We start from the raw sequence: 17,855 nt of genomic DNA on the forward strand, positions 1-17,855 counted from the left end.
CCAGTACTGGAACCAAATAGTAAACATTAAAAAAGCTAAGAACGTAGTGCAGAATAGAGCATTTCAATGTTTTATAGCATTAACTGCACAGGGATATCTGGAGCATCCAGTGGTCAGCAGGGGACTGGAACAGTAAAGACTCCTAGGGGACAGTAGTGTTTTCCCTGAACATAACACCGAGGCCGGGGTATAACTCTACTAGTGTATTGTTTATCAGGACTGCAGCCACAGGATATCGGGTAAACAAAATACCATCACCAATGCATTCCTAATCCTGTTTACAGCTTTTATTGCGATGAATGTGACAGTGCCCAGGACAGATCATGTAAGGATATAAAAGGAATGAAAAGCTGCTGTTATGCAGAGAGCATGACTCAAAAGATCCAGGAATACACACATTGAGAACAGACTATCCAAGGAATATGCATCTCCTTGTGCTTACAGAACTGCTGTCAAGGTACACCCAGCTCTGAAATGTTTGAATCCAACAGGAACAAAATGCACAAGCCGAAAAGCTCTATTCAGTAACTGAAGTCTAAATTATAGTAGGGTTGCGGCTTCCTGGCGTTTAAGAAATTATAGTAGGGCTGCTGCGCTCAAGAGACTGGGGACAAAGAAGACTGGAGATGGCTGTTTGTGACCTGTACTGAGGATGGAGACAGAGCCTGGACATTTCCTGGTTTACCTGATTCTCCTTTCATCTGTAGGATTTTACCCAGTAGGAGCTGCACAGAGAGGTACTAATACAGCTACAGTATATCATCAGGTGTCTGCTGGAGTGTGCTGGCGTGTCTGCTATAATGTATGCAATTATGCATCAGATGCATGTGTGTTTCTGGCGCTGCCATATGTGTATGTGAGCATTTGCACCACCGTATGTGATTAAATGTATTTTGAACCTTGTCTTGGTATATGGAGTACACCTGTGTGCATGGCACTGCTCTTACGTATAGGCAACGTTTTGCACCATAATATGTGCAATATATGTGTATCCAAACCCTCCAATGTGTACCACGGCTAGTTGCAATAATGTACAAAGATAACGAAAGTGTGAACCTATAAGCTTAATAAGTAGACAAAGTATCGCTAATGTATAGTATCCATAGTTGCGTATAACTTGTCTATGTCTTGATGGTTGTGACTAGCAGTGGTGTATAGTTATGTACAATGTATGTCTGGTTGCTTACTACAGACTTGTCATTATTCGGACCGAATGCGTTTTATAAATGCTTTTCTAGTACCCAAGACACATAAAAGGTTAACCTCCCTGTGCATGCTGCTTCCCTTATATATCCAAGGCCATATTTAATTCCTTCTTAGGCCACAGTGGAGTCAAAGCAATAAGACTCAGATATGTGTGATAACTGATATTAAACAATTCACATATGAACCCTAGGCTAATGAGTTGCAGGCTTGACTAGTTCAATTTATATGAATCATGTGCAGGAAGACTTTGCAGGTTGACTATATTGAATAAGGTACTGAGAGGACGTGAGAGGGGTGCTCAGGTGTTTTGCTTTTTATATATTAACATTTTAATTAACTAGTAAAATAGAATTAAAATAGTAATCGAAACTGTTATCAAATGTGCTGTTTTCAGAGGGAATACTCCTACAGCACATTATGTTGTATCCGCTCAGGTCTGGGGCAAGCAGTTTCTCTAACATACGATTAATACTCATCTGAAAGCAGTTTCATGTATAATTACAGTAAATGTGACCAACGCATGTACAGTGTGTGATACAAATGGGCTTTCACAATGCTACTGATATGGTATAATTAATAACTAGGAATACATCATTGTGATATTGTGAAATTTATGTGTATATTGCATGGCACATACATATTGTGTACAGAATGATTACAGAAGACTATTATGGGTAAATATTCTGTAAGCAATACTAAAGGGACATTTTTGGCGTGTTTTACATAAGCTACAAAAGCATATTAGCGTAGAACTACAACTCTCAGCAAGACAGATATCTACACCTGCTGGAATGCCACCGGTTGCCTCCAACCGCTGCATATGATTAAACTTCACATCCACATACCTTTGTACAACGAAGTCCATAAGGTTGGATTAGACACACACAAACACTGTTCTGCGTTATGGGAATGTTGTCAATGCAACAGTTATAGCTCAAACAAAGCAGCAAAACACCAGCGCATTAAGGGAGAAAGCATTAACAAGCCTATCTTACATAGCGCGCATTTGCGTGTGTGTACAGTACCTGGCTGCCACTGCTCTTTTTCTTATCTGCACGGCTTGCTGACTGCTGCAGTTCTTTGCGTCTACTACCATTCCCATTGCACTGCTATATAACTTCCAGTGGCTGGATCCCATCCCTCCCGGGCATACATTGAGTTCATTGCTCAGTCCTGGTTATTTTGTCAAATTTGTGATGGTCGTTCCTACACAAGCTCAGGTGACATCTTCATAGCAGTCTCTCTGTCACCTTAAACTAGCAGAGTACTGTATGTCCCAAAGACAGTTGCAGTGAGGTTACTACTCTCCTATAGAGTTCATATAACGTTTCAATTCAAATGTCTGCATGCAGTGTTCCAATAATGAAAATTAACACGTTATACACGTGCAGATTAATTGATTGGTCACTAATGTTATGTCCGAGTGTGAGAATTCGGCTTTATGCTGCGTTTTGGGCATTTTTTTTGCCTATGATGGGTTTCTTGATATGATAATTGTACTCTCTTAGAGGGACAGTGCAGGCTAAAGCTGAAACAGATATCTGTAGCTGATGGGGTTAATTGTAGTGGTATAATAATAATAATAATAATAATAATAATAATAATAATAATAATAATAACAACAACAATAATAAACACCCCAGTGGGTAACGCATCTGTATATCACCCATTGTCCAAGAGAACTGCAACATAAATATGTTCCTAGTGTACTCTGTTTATTAATTTATTTACCAGTATTTGCTTTAAAAACAGATAAATACATTCTGTTGATTTGCGTAAAAATGTGAGGATGTAACTTTCCATATCCTGGGCATTACCAGTTAGCATAGTATCGCTCAACCTTCTTATATGGGGAACTTTTACTGTGTCAGTGTGCCATTGCACTGCAGAAATCAGGGTTTCACTTTTATGGCTCATCAAGTATCAGTATGCCATTGTGATTGAACCCCAAGTACCACTTTGGCATTATCCTGGAACTTCAAGAGGTATGGTTTAGGAGCCATTGTTCTTGGAGCCCTAAATTAATTTTCCCTTGTTCTGAGATCCCAGTTGTTAGAGTGACATTGTTCTGTGGCCTCAAGTAACAAGGTTCTGGACCTCTACCTTGATGTGCCATTATTATGAGACCACAGGTATTATGGTGTCATTTGTTTGAGACCCAAAGTGTTACATTGTCATTGTATTGGGACTCCTGGTACCAGAGTGCTATTGTTCTGGGACTCCAAAAGAGGCCGATACCAATAGAATATATTACATATTTCACAGACTCTGGTCCCCAAAAACTGATGTGTTGACATCACTCTGGGTCCTGACCCACAGGGTGAGCATCTCTGGCATAACATATGGTATGTGTATTCCCTATGGACCCTGATTAGGTTTAGGAAACTGTGATTCGCCAGTTAATTTGGAATTGCAAATCTCAACATGATCTGCTAACCCATTGCTAATAAGGCTTGCTGAAACTTGTAGTTCTTTAGCAGCTGGAATGCCTAGGGCTTTCCACTTCAGAACTAGAAAAGCCACAAACTCATGACCAAATACTGTGGTTTTAATAACATTACATATAAATAAGCAATTTATTATGTAATCTTAATCCTACCAAGCAAAATAAAATGACTATTGATATTTCTACACTATAGAGTACAATCAAATAATCAATAATGAGGTGAAAACATATATTTAAAAAATTACTTTTGCAGATTTGTGCATGTAAACAGGCAGTGTGAGCTCAGCATGGGAGTATTCAGATAATATGCCAGGTGCTCTGCAAAAGACATTATGCTAGACACAAGGGGGCAGCACTTGTCATTGTTGAAAAAAACATACTGTACAGTATAATACATGTTGTAGTCAGTACCCACTGATATGTATATAGTGAAATCATAAAATGCCACAATATACGAGTCATATATATTACAGTAGTAGTCATAATTCAAAGAGAAAAACAAGAAATTGATCTTCCATATATACCATTGGTCCTTTATTAAAGCATATCTATAGTTTTAATTCTATGTGGTTATTTTGAAATGATGTCCATAAAATGCTGGTATTACTTGGAGAGTATGTTTCTTGAAAAACTTTGTAAAAATAAGCTTCCTTTGTATACAATAGCAACAATTGTTAATACATGTTAGTTGGGGAGACTTTTGCCTCTGTTTGCCAGTAAACATGTAGTACAATATATGGCTCTAACATTCCCTGTTTTGTTATTTTTCAGAATAGATAATTAGCATCAACAATGTCCTAGCTTCTTTACTATATATTTACAAAGGTGAGTGCAGTGGATCAATTTCATCCTGCCTGTAAGATGTGGTTACACCCTTATTGCACAAAGAAGGAAGAAAGGGCCTGATTCAGATGTGCACAGTATTGCACAGCTGCAAGGATGTGGCTGTATATTACCATCTAACTAATATGTTAATGCAGAAGGAGGTATCTGTAGGAAATACGGTAGACGCCTCCTGCATGCATCTGTGATGAGTGCAGCATCCATAGACGCTGTCTCGGATCACCATTGCGACAATCATGACCATCAGTTACAATGCTTTGGACAGGCTGCATAAGCTGGCTCCTGCCGTATGTGAAGACTGGCCTTGGCACTCCAAGGAAATGGCGGCGACACTCCCATTTCCATGAATGCAACCCGACGCCTCCCCCTCCCCGCCCTAAATGGCAGCAGCATGTCAATCAAGCTGCGGCTCAGGGGACTCTGTGACCCTGATCACAGGACTTGTTCTGCACATGCTCAGAAGGTCCTGCGCAGATGCCCCACCAACCGATATGTGGGCCCAAAGTAAAACATCATACATTGCAAAAACAAATACACCTATAATTGATTAATGTTTTTACAAGACCAGGCAATCTGTATTGTGAACATTATCACTTTGGCAGCACAATTGTTAAGGTACAAACAGTGATCTTGAGCTATTGTTGGCTGGCACACAAGTACTGTAACTGTGGGATTGCAAGTGTTGATTAACTGCAGTTGTCTGTTTATCTGCAATTGCAGGTACATTAACATGGAATGTCCTCTCGAGCATCTAAATATGACCAGATCTGTGAAAGATTTCTCAGCTTCATAAAAGCCATCTACTGTACTGCTCTTCCCTGATAGCATGTAGGAGCAGATTGTGTAGTTTGCTTAAATGTGAAAGGGAACTCCTATCCCTGCCATTGCACTCTGCCAGTTCCACAAGTCTGTGGTTAAACAGACGGCTGTTAGATGTGAGACTCTGTGCGTACCATTCTGTGCTATGTATCGTATATAAACCATTAGCATTGCATAGTGACAGTCACTGGGAAGTGATTGTGTTCTGTGGTAGAAGAATGCTTTCAGAAGAGTGATGAATCTGCTCTATATAAACGACCTTTCTGTCATCCCTCAGTTTTAACCACAATTTACAAGAGCTGTTCAAACAAGCACATCTAAGAATGGCCTCCCATATGGATACAGGGTGACTGTTTACTTACTCAATTCTGTCTTAATTAAGCATTTAATATTTATATAATATTCATGTTTTTGTCATAGTCGACTTCACTGTATTTCCTCTACACAAAGCAACTGGACACCAGTTGGCTTAATGCACAATGCAGGATTTTGTCCCCTGGGTGTATATGAAATATATGTACATCTTCCTCTTTGCCTAGCAGCAGATATATCACATATGGTTTCATTATCTTCAAGTTGTAGCTCACTGTACTTACGTAATCTTTTCTCTGTTATGAGGAAAACAACAACAATTTGGCACAACATATGTTGAATATAACTTTATATCTTAACATGTCATACATTTTACACTTCTAAAAATATCATTATTTATCTTCCAGAGATTCGTCAAGAGTTTGGTACACCAGTGTCTAGGGGCGTCAGGCTTCTTATTTTTCAGCACAAAGCTACATCAAGATTTTTTAATTTCATCTGCAAAAAATGGTAACTGAGAGATTGAATGTAATCAGGTAGTATGGATTAAACTGGGGCCTGACAATGCTAAATTAACCAGGTAGAGGAAATAATTGAAATAATACTGTGAAACATTGTACAAGGATGGGACTCTTTTAGGAATGTGAAGGGGTGTGTCTAGTGGAATAGGTGAGAGGAAACTATGTCAGTAGACTCCAATAAGTTAAATGAACTTATGGGTATTAGGAGTAATGACGTCTCCACCACTAACCTAAATGTCACATACTGAATCAGTTAAAATAGGCATGCCATGACAAGGCAGCTTTATCACCGAAACACATGTAGAGCAAATAGCAGGAGATGTGTTAATATGTTCAAATGCAAATCCAGCATAGAATCACGTTCTCCATTTCAAGCATCAAATTAATGGATTTATTTAAGACAGTGGAGTCTTTATATTTACCTTCTTGAGAATCCATAATTTTACTGACTATTATTATCCTTTATGTATCTTGCACCACAAGTGTCCAGCACGATCTTACAAAGTACATAAACAGAAGCAGTGCAAACAAAACAAACAAAAGAGCAAAACCTTACAGTAAAAAGCATTGCAGAACATAGGACACAAGCTATATAAATATAGGGAAAGGGATAGTGGGCCTGATTCAGATCCGCATGGAATGCCGATATTTATGCAGTTTGAACGATTGTTCGCCATTGCGCATGCTTGAAAGCCATACTACGCACGCACAGTGATTGTCTTGCGATCACGCACAGAGGATTCATTTGCAAAGTGAGTGACAGATACTCAGCATTTGCGGCAGGTAACGGGGGGTGGTAAGAAAAACGCAGGCATTTTGGACCATTTAAATACTGCTATCAGGGCGTGCATAAGTTAGCCACTGCGTCCTTGCTGCAGCAGGAAGCAGGAGAGCCATCTGCGTGTCTGGAGACATGCTGTATCTGCCGCACCTTAGACTTACTCAGAAGGCTGTTTGGGAGCCTGATCTGCACTCGATCTTTCCGATGTTTACAGTTTTGTGCGTGAGCGGCGGATGTAAGATGCTTTCAGTGGGTGTCTCTAAGCACCGGGCCGCGGGTGAGTAAATAGCATATTTTTGCTATTGTAATCCATGAAATTTTGCAACTGCAATGACATTTGCGTGCAGATTTGAATCAAACCCAGAGTTCCAGAGGTGGGGAGCAGCACAGGACAAAATCTTAAAGGTAGGAGTGGAAGGAGGTAATCAGTGGCAGCAGTCATAGTCATACTTTATGTACTTATAAGCCACACCGTACAGTATTTCATATCAAGTGCTCCCGATTTTAAATAGGAAAAGCATAATTACATCATGACCCAAGAAAAGTTTCAAAGTTTAAATGAAAAAGTATACATTTTTATAATTTAGCACTGTGTAATACATACACATTACTTTAGATGTTTACTGCCTCCTGAGATAACCAGCTTATTCAGTACATGCCTTGGCAAGTTACTGCAAAACTCCTCAAAGAAAATTGCTATCTTTTGTGTAATGGAGAAACACAGAACATGTCATGTAATTTTAAGTTTGCAAGGTTTTACATTTGTACTTGTGTTATTTTTGCTACGTTCGTGTATGTGGAATTTTCAATCAAATAGTTGCATCGTCACATGACTGAGTGTTTTGTGCTTATGTACATGTATGATGCGTCTTCCCCAGTTTCCATTCTTATTTTCTCTCCTGTATCATTGGACATTGCAGCCTGATCGTATGCAACATTATAACGGCTTAAAATTGTGTTTCATTACAAAGCACTGTACTGTATATTAGACTTCAGAACTCTGAACCATAAAACTCTACACATGATGCTAAAAATCCCTTGCAATATACCGTGAGAAGTATCATCAGGCAATAAAATATATTTAAAATACTATTTTCTAATTGCCATAAACAAATATGCTTAATCTAGAACAGGTGTGTTTAAATCAAGAGCACTATGCGGCATGAGGGTTGCAGATAAATTAATATCCCAGTAACTTCACAATTGCGCGATATACTCATTAAACAAAATATAAGATTTATTATTTGCCTTTCCTATTTTGACGCTTCTATATATTTGGAGTCCAGGGTTGAATAATACATATTTAGCTAGTGAGCAGCCTCTAGATTAAGAATTAGCTTTATAGTCTAGCCTGCCACTGTCCTGGTATTTCAATAAGGATCAAATACATTTAGTGATAAATCACCAGCAATACAGAAATTAAATAGAGAAAGTTCTTATTTAGCTGTGCTTTGACTTCAATAGGTGTGAGTCATTTAAAAATAGCAGGATTTGCAAAGATGATGCAGATATTGCTATATCCAGAATTGAACATCATTTTGAGGGAATGTGCATGCAAAGGTCTATTCCTCCATTTTACAAGTGAATGGTCCATCTCCACATTCAATGACCACAGTCATTCTTTTTTAAGTGGAACTCAAAAGTCCTGCACAACTGAAAACATAATCAAACAGCACAGAAAACAGCACACTGCACACATTGATATAAATTTCTTAGTAATATGAGAAATTACAGGTATCAGCTAAGATGGCAAGGATCAAAACTGCATATTTGAGTATGCTACTGTATATAGCTCAGTTGTAGGAAGGATGAAAAAGACAAAAAAAATCAAGATCAGCCTAGTGTTATACAGTAAGTTATAGAATTGTGGATCTAGAAAAAGGCTAAAAAAAAAAAAAGTTAGGAAGCTGACAATTTTTCCCCATAGTGGAGGGTCCTTTCTGGGATCACAATTGGCAGTCATATTTAATTTTATTATTCAGAACACAAATAATGAATTGTAATAATTGTAGCAGTGTATAGCATATCTTGCAAGAGAGCCATCCAGTCCACACAAGATCTAGTTTAATTAATATTACCACTTCTTTTAGATAAGAATTCCATAGAAAAGAATTCCACACTGTGATTACCCTTACAGCGAAGAATCCTTTCTATTCAGATGCAGATTTGCTTTTACATGTAATACATTTTGAGGGGTGTTCCATGCTATGCTGCCAGGTGGTTAGTCATTTTATCTCGGCAAAAGAACTTCAGTTATATACCTGTTCATAGATGACAGTCTTTGGGCATCATATTTTTCGGGCCCTTTGATGGAGAAGCACATTTCTTGGTGCACTTCGAACATGATAATGAAAGCTTCAGCCCATTAAAACAATTATGTCCACTCGCTCTAATTATTCATTTAGCCTAAACTTAGTAGAAGCATAAAAATATATTTTTTAATGAAAGGGATGGGTTTCTAAAAGTAGAATATTGAACTTTGAAATTACATTTATATCTCTTTCATACCCCTTTCACACACAGCCTAAATACCCAGGTTTTTGCCGGTGCATGCCCACTGAACGGGACTAGACTTTTAGTGAAAGGGGTAGACCCACATTGGAGTCCCAGGTCCACGACCCTGCTTGGTAGCAGAATTATTCCCGGGTCCGACCCGGGTCACCTCTAGCCACTGCTGCCTGATGGAAGATATAGGTCACTGGAAGACCTGGGTCTGGTGTAAAGGGAGATGACCCAGTAATAACTAGAGGCATCACCCATGTTGAACGAGGGTAAGTACAGAAAACACAGGTTTCAATCCAGGTTCAGTGTCCCGGGCCCGAGCCGGGTTAAAGCATATTTCCTCCATACTTTCTCCTGGGCTCCTAGTACCGGTATTTTGCATGTGAACATGCATCGACCCGGGTTTTTGTTATGTGTGAACGCAAATTACCCAGGTCAAAGTCTACAACCTTGCTCTGTACCAGGGTCGGGGACTGAGACCTGGTCATTTGTTGGGGTGATAGACTCAGCAATTTCCAGGATCTTAAGTCTGAACTTGGGTTCACACTTCTACCCATATTTTCAGATTTAGCTTTCCTTCAGAACGTCTACTACAATCCAGCTAAAAGTTATGCAGCTTTATATGCCCTGGGTAGACCAATGAGTGGTGCAATCCCAAATCATTCTGTGGATGCCCATAGTGTGTGTAGATAATAAATCACTTTAAGAACATGTACTCTGTTAAATGGACAAAGTATACACTTTATGAAGAGTGTACTTGTATCAATGTAGCTGTACAAACAGACAACAATTCTACATAAAATAAGTACATATAATTCTCCATAAAAACAGGAGCATTGCAAAGTATTACAAAATATTAAACAGAAATAAAAGCATAAAAGTATTAAACAGTATTACAAAGAAACACACTAATATAAAACCAATGCATCTCTTCAAATTTCTAAGTTATTAAATGTTATTATTACTTTATAACAACTACAGAGTTATTACTTGAGTATGTTTTTTTATTGAAAAATAAGGAACTTTTTCCTGATCTGGTATAAAAACAAAACAAAATAACAGAAACTCTTAATTTTAGCACTGGGTATGGAAACCTGACTACAGCATAGGGTAATGAGTTTGTGCCATGGTTTTCACATCTGTTCACATCTTAGAGGCAGGTGCAAAAAGTGCTCATCAACTGCTGTGTCACATTAACCTCATTAACATACTGCTACTATTTTTAATAGCTGAGTAACACCTAATTGTAAAAAAAGGGAGCAGTGGAAAAATAATGCTTACTCAAGGTAAACATTTTGGCTCCAGTATTCCTGGCGTGAAGTAAAACAATAAAATCTATACAACGCCTAAGCAAATCTAACATTATCCAGCATGGCAGGGACCGGGTTAACTGTCAGTCTCCCCTAACAATCAACATTGTTAGTTGTATGTAAAGGTGCTCTAACCTTATTACTTGGTTACTTTTCTTTTTTCTATATACAGTATATATTAGGAAATATTTACAGATTAACATATAAAATTATTTTTTTATAATCTAGCTATAGTTGTGAAGCTGTAACTGAGCATATTTGCTGAGATCTCCATTCAGTAGCTTGCCATTCTTATTGTCTCTGTCACATATTTCCTCCATACTTTCTCCTGGGCTCCTAGTAGAATGGGGAAGTCTCACCCAGACACAGCTGCCCACTTTCAGAGTGAAGTGGGTGGTTTGGGTGACCAATGACGTGAAATGCACTGACTGGCGTCATTGTGGCTCTGCCCCCACTACACAATGCCAGTAATTTATGCACTTGTATAGTGGGGGTGTGGATATGATGACGCAAAAGCGCCATCCCACCGCCCACACTGCCAACTTCTGCTGTGCCACATCTCCAATAGTGCCCCAAATGGTCAGCAAGTATGCCAATCTCCCAAACCAACTAACACGTCATAATGAATTCAATATTTTGGGGTAGCTGACTAGTGGAAAGGAGTAGTTTGCACTTAGATTGCAATAGGTGAGAGCAGAAATGGAAAGACCGTTTAGGGTGTGACCAGCTCCAAAAGTCCTGTAAATATGACAGAGAACAGAAAAAGAGATGGTAGATTCAGCTCTTTAAGAGAGAGATATATCAGACCTTCTACAGGTGGATGTGTTGTTCATAACAAACAATCAGCTTCCAGCTGTCATTTTTCTTTCTTTTGTATTCTTTAAATGATAGGCAGCATTTGATTGGTTGCTATGGGCAACTTCTCCTTGTCCTCTTAAGAAGATTTTATAAATACCCCCCTAATCAGAGCCTTCACAATGGGGTAGCATAAACTATGTATATAAAATTATTCCCATAGATTATCATCATTAAGCTATTCATATAATTACTATTATCATTAGCTCTAATTTTGCAGTTTCTTAACCTCCTCCTTCTAACTATAATTAAACAAAACATCTGCAAGAAGTCATTGTTCTAATATTAACTTTTGTCATTTGTTTTGCCAAAGGCATGAAATGTGTATTGAGCTTATCTGACTTGTTTGTCTAACCATGTGAACATAAGAATGTTTGCAGATTCTGCCTCTTCCCTCAAACTACATATGAAAAAGACAGTGTACAACTGTTTGTCATGTTCTATTGAATCAGAAAATGTTAAATCAATGTGACCAGTCCACTGTAAGAATAATCTATACAGACAATAGTGGATCTGTCCTCTTTGAAATATACACCCATAATGAATTTATTATTAAATAGCAGACATGAGTGAGGTTGGGGCAAAACTTTGAGCAAATCGAGTTACCCTTGTTTCTCCAATGCACTTACTCCAGGACAAAGTGTAAACGAGTATAAATTAACGGATGCCACTATGGTACTAGACAGGCACTGGAATGAGTGGTTCAACCAAGCAGCTATTATAAAGAAGGTATAGTCACTCCCTGACAAGTATAAAAATCACAAAACAAGTAGTAGCGCTGAACATAAATTACATGTGTAAAATAGTAATAATATACATGTATGGCATTGAAATTCAATAAAAAGTATTTATTTAATATAATAAAATGTCACTAGACTTCATATTAGAAATATACTGTAAGTATTTTAACTCACAGTACTGATGTGACAATATAAATATAAAAACAGATCTCACCCACAACCCTAAAAGTACAAAGTCTGCCTGTTCCTACACAATACCTTCGTGATGGACACTGGGAGAGCCAAAATGTGCAAATATTAGAACTGTCCACTGGATGTTAATCCTGGTCACCAATAGAGGGATGTCCCTTTTAGATATTCATAACAATCCGGAATGATGGGTCCTCAGATAACACGGTGTCCATAGGTGGTATAATCCAAGGCAAAGGTAGTGCTTGCTTATTCCCAGTTAGGCTTTATCCTTTTGATTCCAAAGGCTGGTTCAGGCTGTTCGATGGTAATCCAAGTCAAATGGGTCCAGTAAAGTTGGGTGAGGGTGATGATCCCTGGTATACTAACGCATTTCGCTGCATCAAGGTGCAGATTTTTCAAAGGTGTATAAATGATGCAGTGTAAAACACATTTCAATTACACTCCACTCAAAACTATAGAGGTGGAACAACCACACATAGGATGAAATCTATGAATGATCGCATTATAATGCCATAATTAACAAACATCTCTGCATACTTACCTGCAGGATCTTCCACCAGTATATTGCATCCTCTTCTTGTGGGTCACCTTGACGATACATAGCTGTCCTGTAATTGACTTGACTTCTGGGTTCCTGACTTGTGGGTTGAATTTATGGTGTTAGCTAGTGGACACAAGCTCTGGAAAGTTACGGTTTTCAATCAAGTACATGTGGTATATTTACTAAAGTACGGGTCCTTAGAAGTGGAGATGTTGCACATAGCAATAGTACCTCAGTCAGTTTGATTATACCATCTATGCACAAGCATGGATATCCTTAAAACCTGAACTTTTAGTGTGCATTGAGGACAAGGTTTGGGAACCCCTGGTCTATACTGTACATAAATCTGGGATAAATGCAGTACTGTACATTTATTTTTGCTGTGTGGTGTGTTTGTGGTTGGAACAGGGAAATCTGAAATCTGTAAACAATTAATACCAAATTCTACTTTTAAAATGTGATAAATGCAGAATATGCAGTTTATATGTAGTTTTGGCAATTTCTTCTTTTCAGAGGATCAGTTTCAGTCTTGCCAATTTTTCAGTTAGTTCTCGATAAAGGTAAGATAGTTTGCCTATATTTGAAATAGAACCCTCTGTCTGCATACTAACATTAACAGGATTCAGCCAGTTACATAGAAAGTGTCACTCCATGTGACTTACAACTGGATAAAAGCAAAATCCATATTCACAGGAAATACGCATGGTCATATGGTATCCCTACTATGATACATACACATATTTGTATTTTTGCCTGTCATTCGCTGGGTTGATAACTAGTGTAGCTGCTATATTTCCTCAATCCCTCTTCAGCCCCATCCCTTAATGTTCTCTACTGCCTCAAGCCTCCCTGTGTTTCTTCAGTCTCATGCCCCCCCCTGTATCTCTGGCCTCACACCTCCCCTGTGTCTCTCTTATGTTATACCCCCTTGTGTCTCTCTAGCCTCTTCCCCATGTCTCTCCAGTCTCACCCCCTTGTGTCTCTCCAGCCTCAGTATCCCTGTCTCTCTCCAGCTTCATTACCGCGTTTCTTTATACCCTCATACCACCCCTGTGTTTCTCCATCCTCATGCCACCCATGTCATTCCAGCCTCATTCCTCACTGTCTTTTTTTCATCTATGTTTCCCCTCTATTGAATACTCTGTCACTCCCCATCTCTATCCCTCTCCCCACAATTTCCCTTGCATGGTGTCACTAGTAGAAAGGACTACAGACACTGACAGTGCTGCCTTCAGTGAAGTGATGTTGTGGCTGTGTCTCACAGTAGGGATGGCTATCGGCCATCAATGATTAACAACCATTGATCCATTGATGGTTAGTTACCTATGTTGATGATTTTGCCAGTGATTGTGGGAATCCAATGGTTTTCTGCCATTGATATGTTTTCTCTTCTTACACCTCCATTCCAACAGGATATATAGTAATCACAGTGTCTATTAACATGCCTCTGACCTGTTTCCCAGGACAGTGAGAGTCACTACTGAGATTGACACACCCTTTATCAGCCTTTCACAGGTGTTTTAGCTAACAATGCTGCAATTCAGCTTCTGTATACCAGACAGAAGCTAAAACCTGGGGCAGTGTTTTTGCTAATATATATATATATATATATATATATATATTGTAACACAGGTGTTGAAATGAGGACTCCAGACAGGCAGGTACTTGGTAAAGCAGTGGCTTTTAATGGCAGCAAACACTGCACCTTAGCATACGTGAGCATAGGCCTGGACACGCACAGGCACATGACAGAAAATAAGCAAATAACATAAAATGTCCCAGCACTCCTCGTTCTTAATAGTCAGTAGTGGCTTACAGCCACAATTTGGCCATGCTCTCCCAGCACAAACCTTTTGACCCTGGCACTACAACACTGTCTCCTATTTTCTGGTTGCTAGACAGCATCAGGGTAATGACAAACAGGCATGTGAGAGTTTGAAAACCATTTCTGTGCTGCTGACTTCCTGCTGGCTCTGGGCAAACTGGAAAACAAGAAGTTCTATATTTCCAGTTTGAGCGGTGCAGCCCAGAAATCTATTGTAGGTACTGAATGTGCAGATCTTGTTTTCCTCTCCCTTGGAGGGAGCTGATCCCACCAGAATGTGGGCAATTCAGGTGAGAGACTACCCTTCTCAACACAATATATATATATATATATATATATATGTATATATACAGTATATACACACACACATATACATCCATCAGCCATAACATTTAAATCACCTGCTTAATAGTTGCCCCTCGTGTCACCAAAACAGTTCTGACCCATGGAGTTAAGTACTAAACAAAACCTCTCAAGGTGTCCTGTGGTATTTGGCACCAAGACATAAGCAACAGATCCTGTAAGTTGCAAGCTGGGTCCTCCATGGCTCGAACTTGTTTTTCCAGCACATCCCACAAATGCTCGATCAGCTTCAGATCTGGGGAATTTGGAGGCCAAGTCAACATCTTGATCTCTTTGTTATGTTCCTCAAATATTACTGAACAATTTCTGCAGTATGGTATGGCGCATTATCCAGCTGAAAGAGGCCACTGCCATCAGGGAATGCCATTGCCATGAAGGGGTTTACTTGGTCTGCAACAATGTTTAAGTAGGTGGTACACCTACCTAAACAGGTGGTAGACCGTCATACTGAAATAGCACCCAAGACAAAGGCTGATGGCCACTCATTAATGCTTTTTAAAAATATTTATTAGGATAAAATATTTTCCATATTATAAAATAAAGTGCTTACATAACACTCTTTTCAGTTGCAGTGTATGACTCCACTGAAGATAGTTATAACCAGTCTCCTGTATCACCCTATAGTGTGATCTCATGACAGTAGTGCCTGCTGTGGTAGTCAATTTAAGCACCTTCAACCTACGCATTTCATCTCTATTAAGTATTCATTAGGGGTATATAAATCGGAATAAGGCAAGCATACCTCACTGTTATCAAGCTGAGATACAAAAGGACAGGTAAAACCCTATCAATAGTGCATTTAGAGACCTATATATGATGATCTCTGCCAGAAAATATGTGTTTCCCTTTGTTCATTTCTTGTTACATTACAAGCAAAGATGAGAGAGAGATTAAAGTGTTTGAAGGTAGACAATAGTCACACCAAACAGCACTGGCCACACCACCTGTGCAGACCACACCCCACTACACTGATCTCAAACTCACACATACACCATTAGTCACAGTGCTGGTCACACTGCCTGCAGTGGCACACAACAGGCCCTTCATAAATTTCAGCTCCAGGCCCATGTTGGCCTTAACATAGTGCTGCAGCAATAAGTGCACATTTCTCTGTACTAGACTCTACCCCATCAATATGTGTATGTATTAGCTCATCACCTCTCTGATTACATTATTGAGTTCATTAATTTCACATCGCATGCAAAGTGGCTGTAGTTGCCAGCAGCCGCAGAAACCTGTTTTGCTTCTTTCTGCTAATCCATTCAACTAGTGTTGGAGATTGTGCATGTGCAGGCAGGAACCAGTGCCACCTATTAATTTTACGCTGTTGTCATCATTATTAGCTGCACCCATGGTAGTTGCAAGAGATCGGACTGAAACAGACTTCCCTGCTCCATACGCATGATTCAAAATCACACAGAGCTTTTGATTCACGCCCATGACACTCCTATGACTCTCACACAAGTCAGGATGGGTCCCTATGATCGCCTTTCCACTGCCCAGTTCTCACCCAGAAATACCCTATTACACAGGAAGATAGATCCAGCCAATTTGGGCTGTCTCGGAATAGGACGGACACATGCAAAATTGCATAAACTTGCTTCTGCGCTTGTGCTGTATGCAAAAGCTTACGGTTTGCGTCTGTGAAGAGACAGACATGTGACTCAGAATCAGTCCCTGTGTGTGCATGTACATGGGTGAGTTTATAAAGTAAAATTAACTCTTAGGGGTATATTTATTAAAGTGTGGGCTTAAAGAAGTGCAGATGTTTCCCATAGCAACCAATCAGATTCTACTTGTCATTTAAGAATGATATAGAAGATAATAGCTAAAATCTGATTGGTTGCTAATGGAAACATCTCCACTTCTAAAAACCCTCACTTTAGTAAATATACCCCTAATACCTACCTTTAGCATTCAGTCAGTTATGTCAGAAGGAGTGCAAGAAAATCACAATATCAGTCCCTTATAGTTGTGGACCCTAAACCTTGGGGTTATGAGCACCGCGCCCAGCCACATAACATGCATAAAAATGTGCTCATATAATTATATGACTTTTCTCAGGTCTCTCTTTCTCTTCACCGAAACCTTGATAATTCACACTTTAGAGAGAGGTGTTGTATTATTAATCGTCTTCTTTCAACCGGATGAATAATTTGGGTCATAAGAGTAATAGATCAATATTCTGTACAGATTCATCTGGAGCAAATTAATAAGACCATCACTTTATTGAGATTGAGCGTCAGCAAATTGCAGCGCACAGCCCTGAAAAATAGATGAGGTTTGTTACAGAATGGTCATGATTAAATATAAAAAGCTTTTTGCTGTTTGTCTCTAACAGCATCACCTCTCCCTCTTTCTCTCTCCCTCTACACACACACACATATACTGTATATATATATATATATATATATATATATAAAGCCCAGTAATCCGGCACTCTCTATCAGGGCCGTATCTAGGGTAGTGCGGCCGGTGCCATCGCACAGGGCACCACAGGTCAGGGGGCACTAGTTGGGCCTACCAAATTTCTATTTATTATCATTCTTGTTTGTAGCTTCCTTCCCAGCATTGTAGCTTTCATTCCCAGCATCGCCTG

The 17,855-nt window shown here is 39.2% G+C and overlaps 1 protein-coding gene across 1 annotated transcript in view; it reads left to right on the forward strand.

Annotated features, from left to right (window-relative positions):
• Positions 1 to 277: 277 nt before the first annotated feature.
• The window catches only part of UNC5D (unc-5 netrin receptor D), a 629,552-nt gene continuing 611,974 nt past the window's right edge, over positions 278 to 17,855 (forward strand). The window contains exon 1 of the mRNA XM_088453040.1: positions 278 to 737. Coding sequence (XP_088309166.1) covers positions 653 to 737 — 85 coding nt within the window. The 5' untranslated portion in view covers positions 278 to 652. The remainder of the gene's footprint in view (positions 738 to 17,855) is intronic.

Source organism: Taudactylus pleione, unplaced genomic scaffold, assembly GCF_031769625.1.
Source record: "Taudactylus pleione unplaced genomic scaffold, aTauple2 ptg000567l, whole genome shotgun sequence".
In the NCBI taxonomy this organism is placed as follows: Eukaryota; Metazoa; Chordata; class Amphibia; order Anura; family Myobatrachidae; genus Taudactylus; species Taudactylus pleione.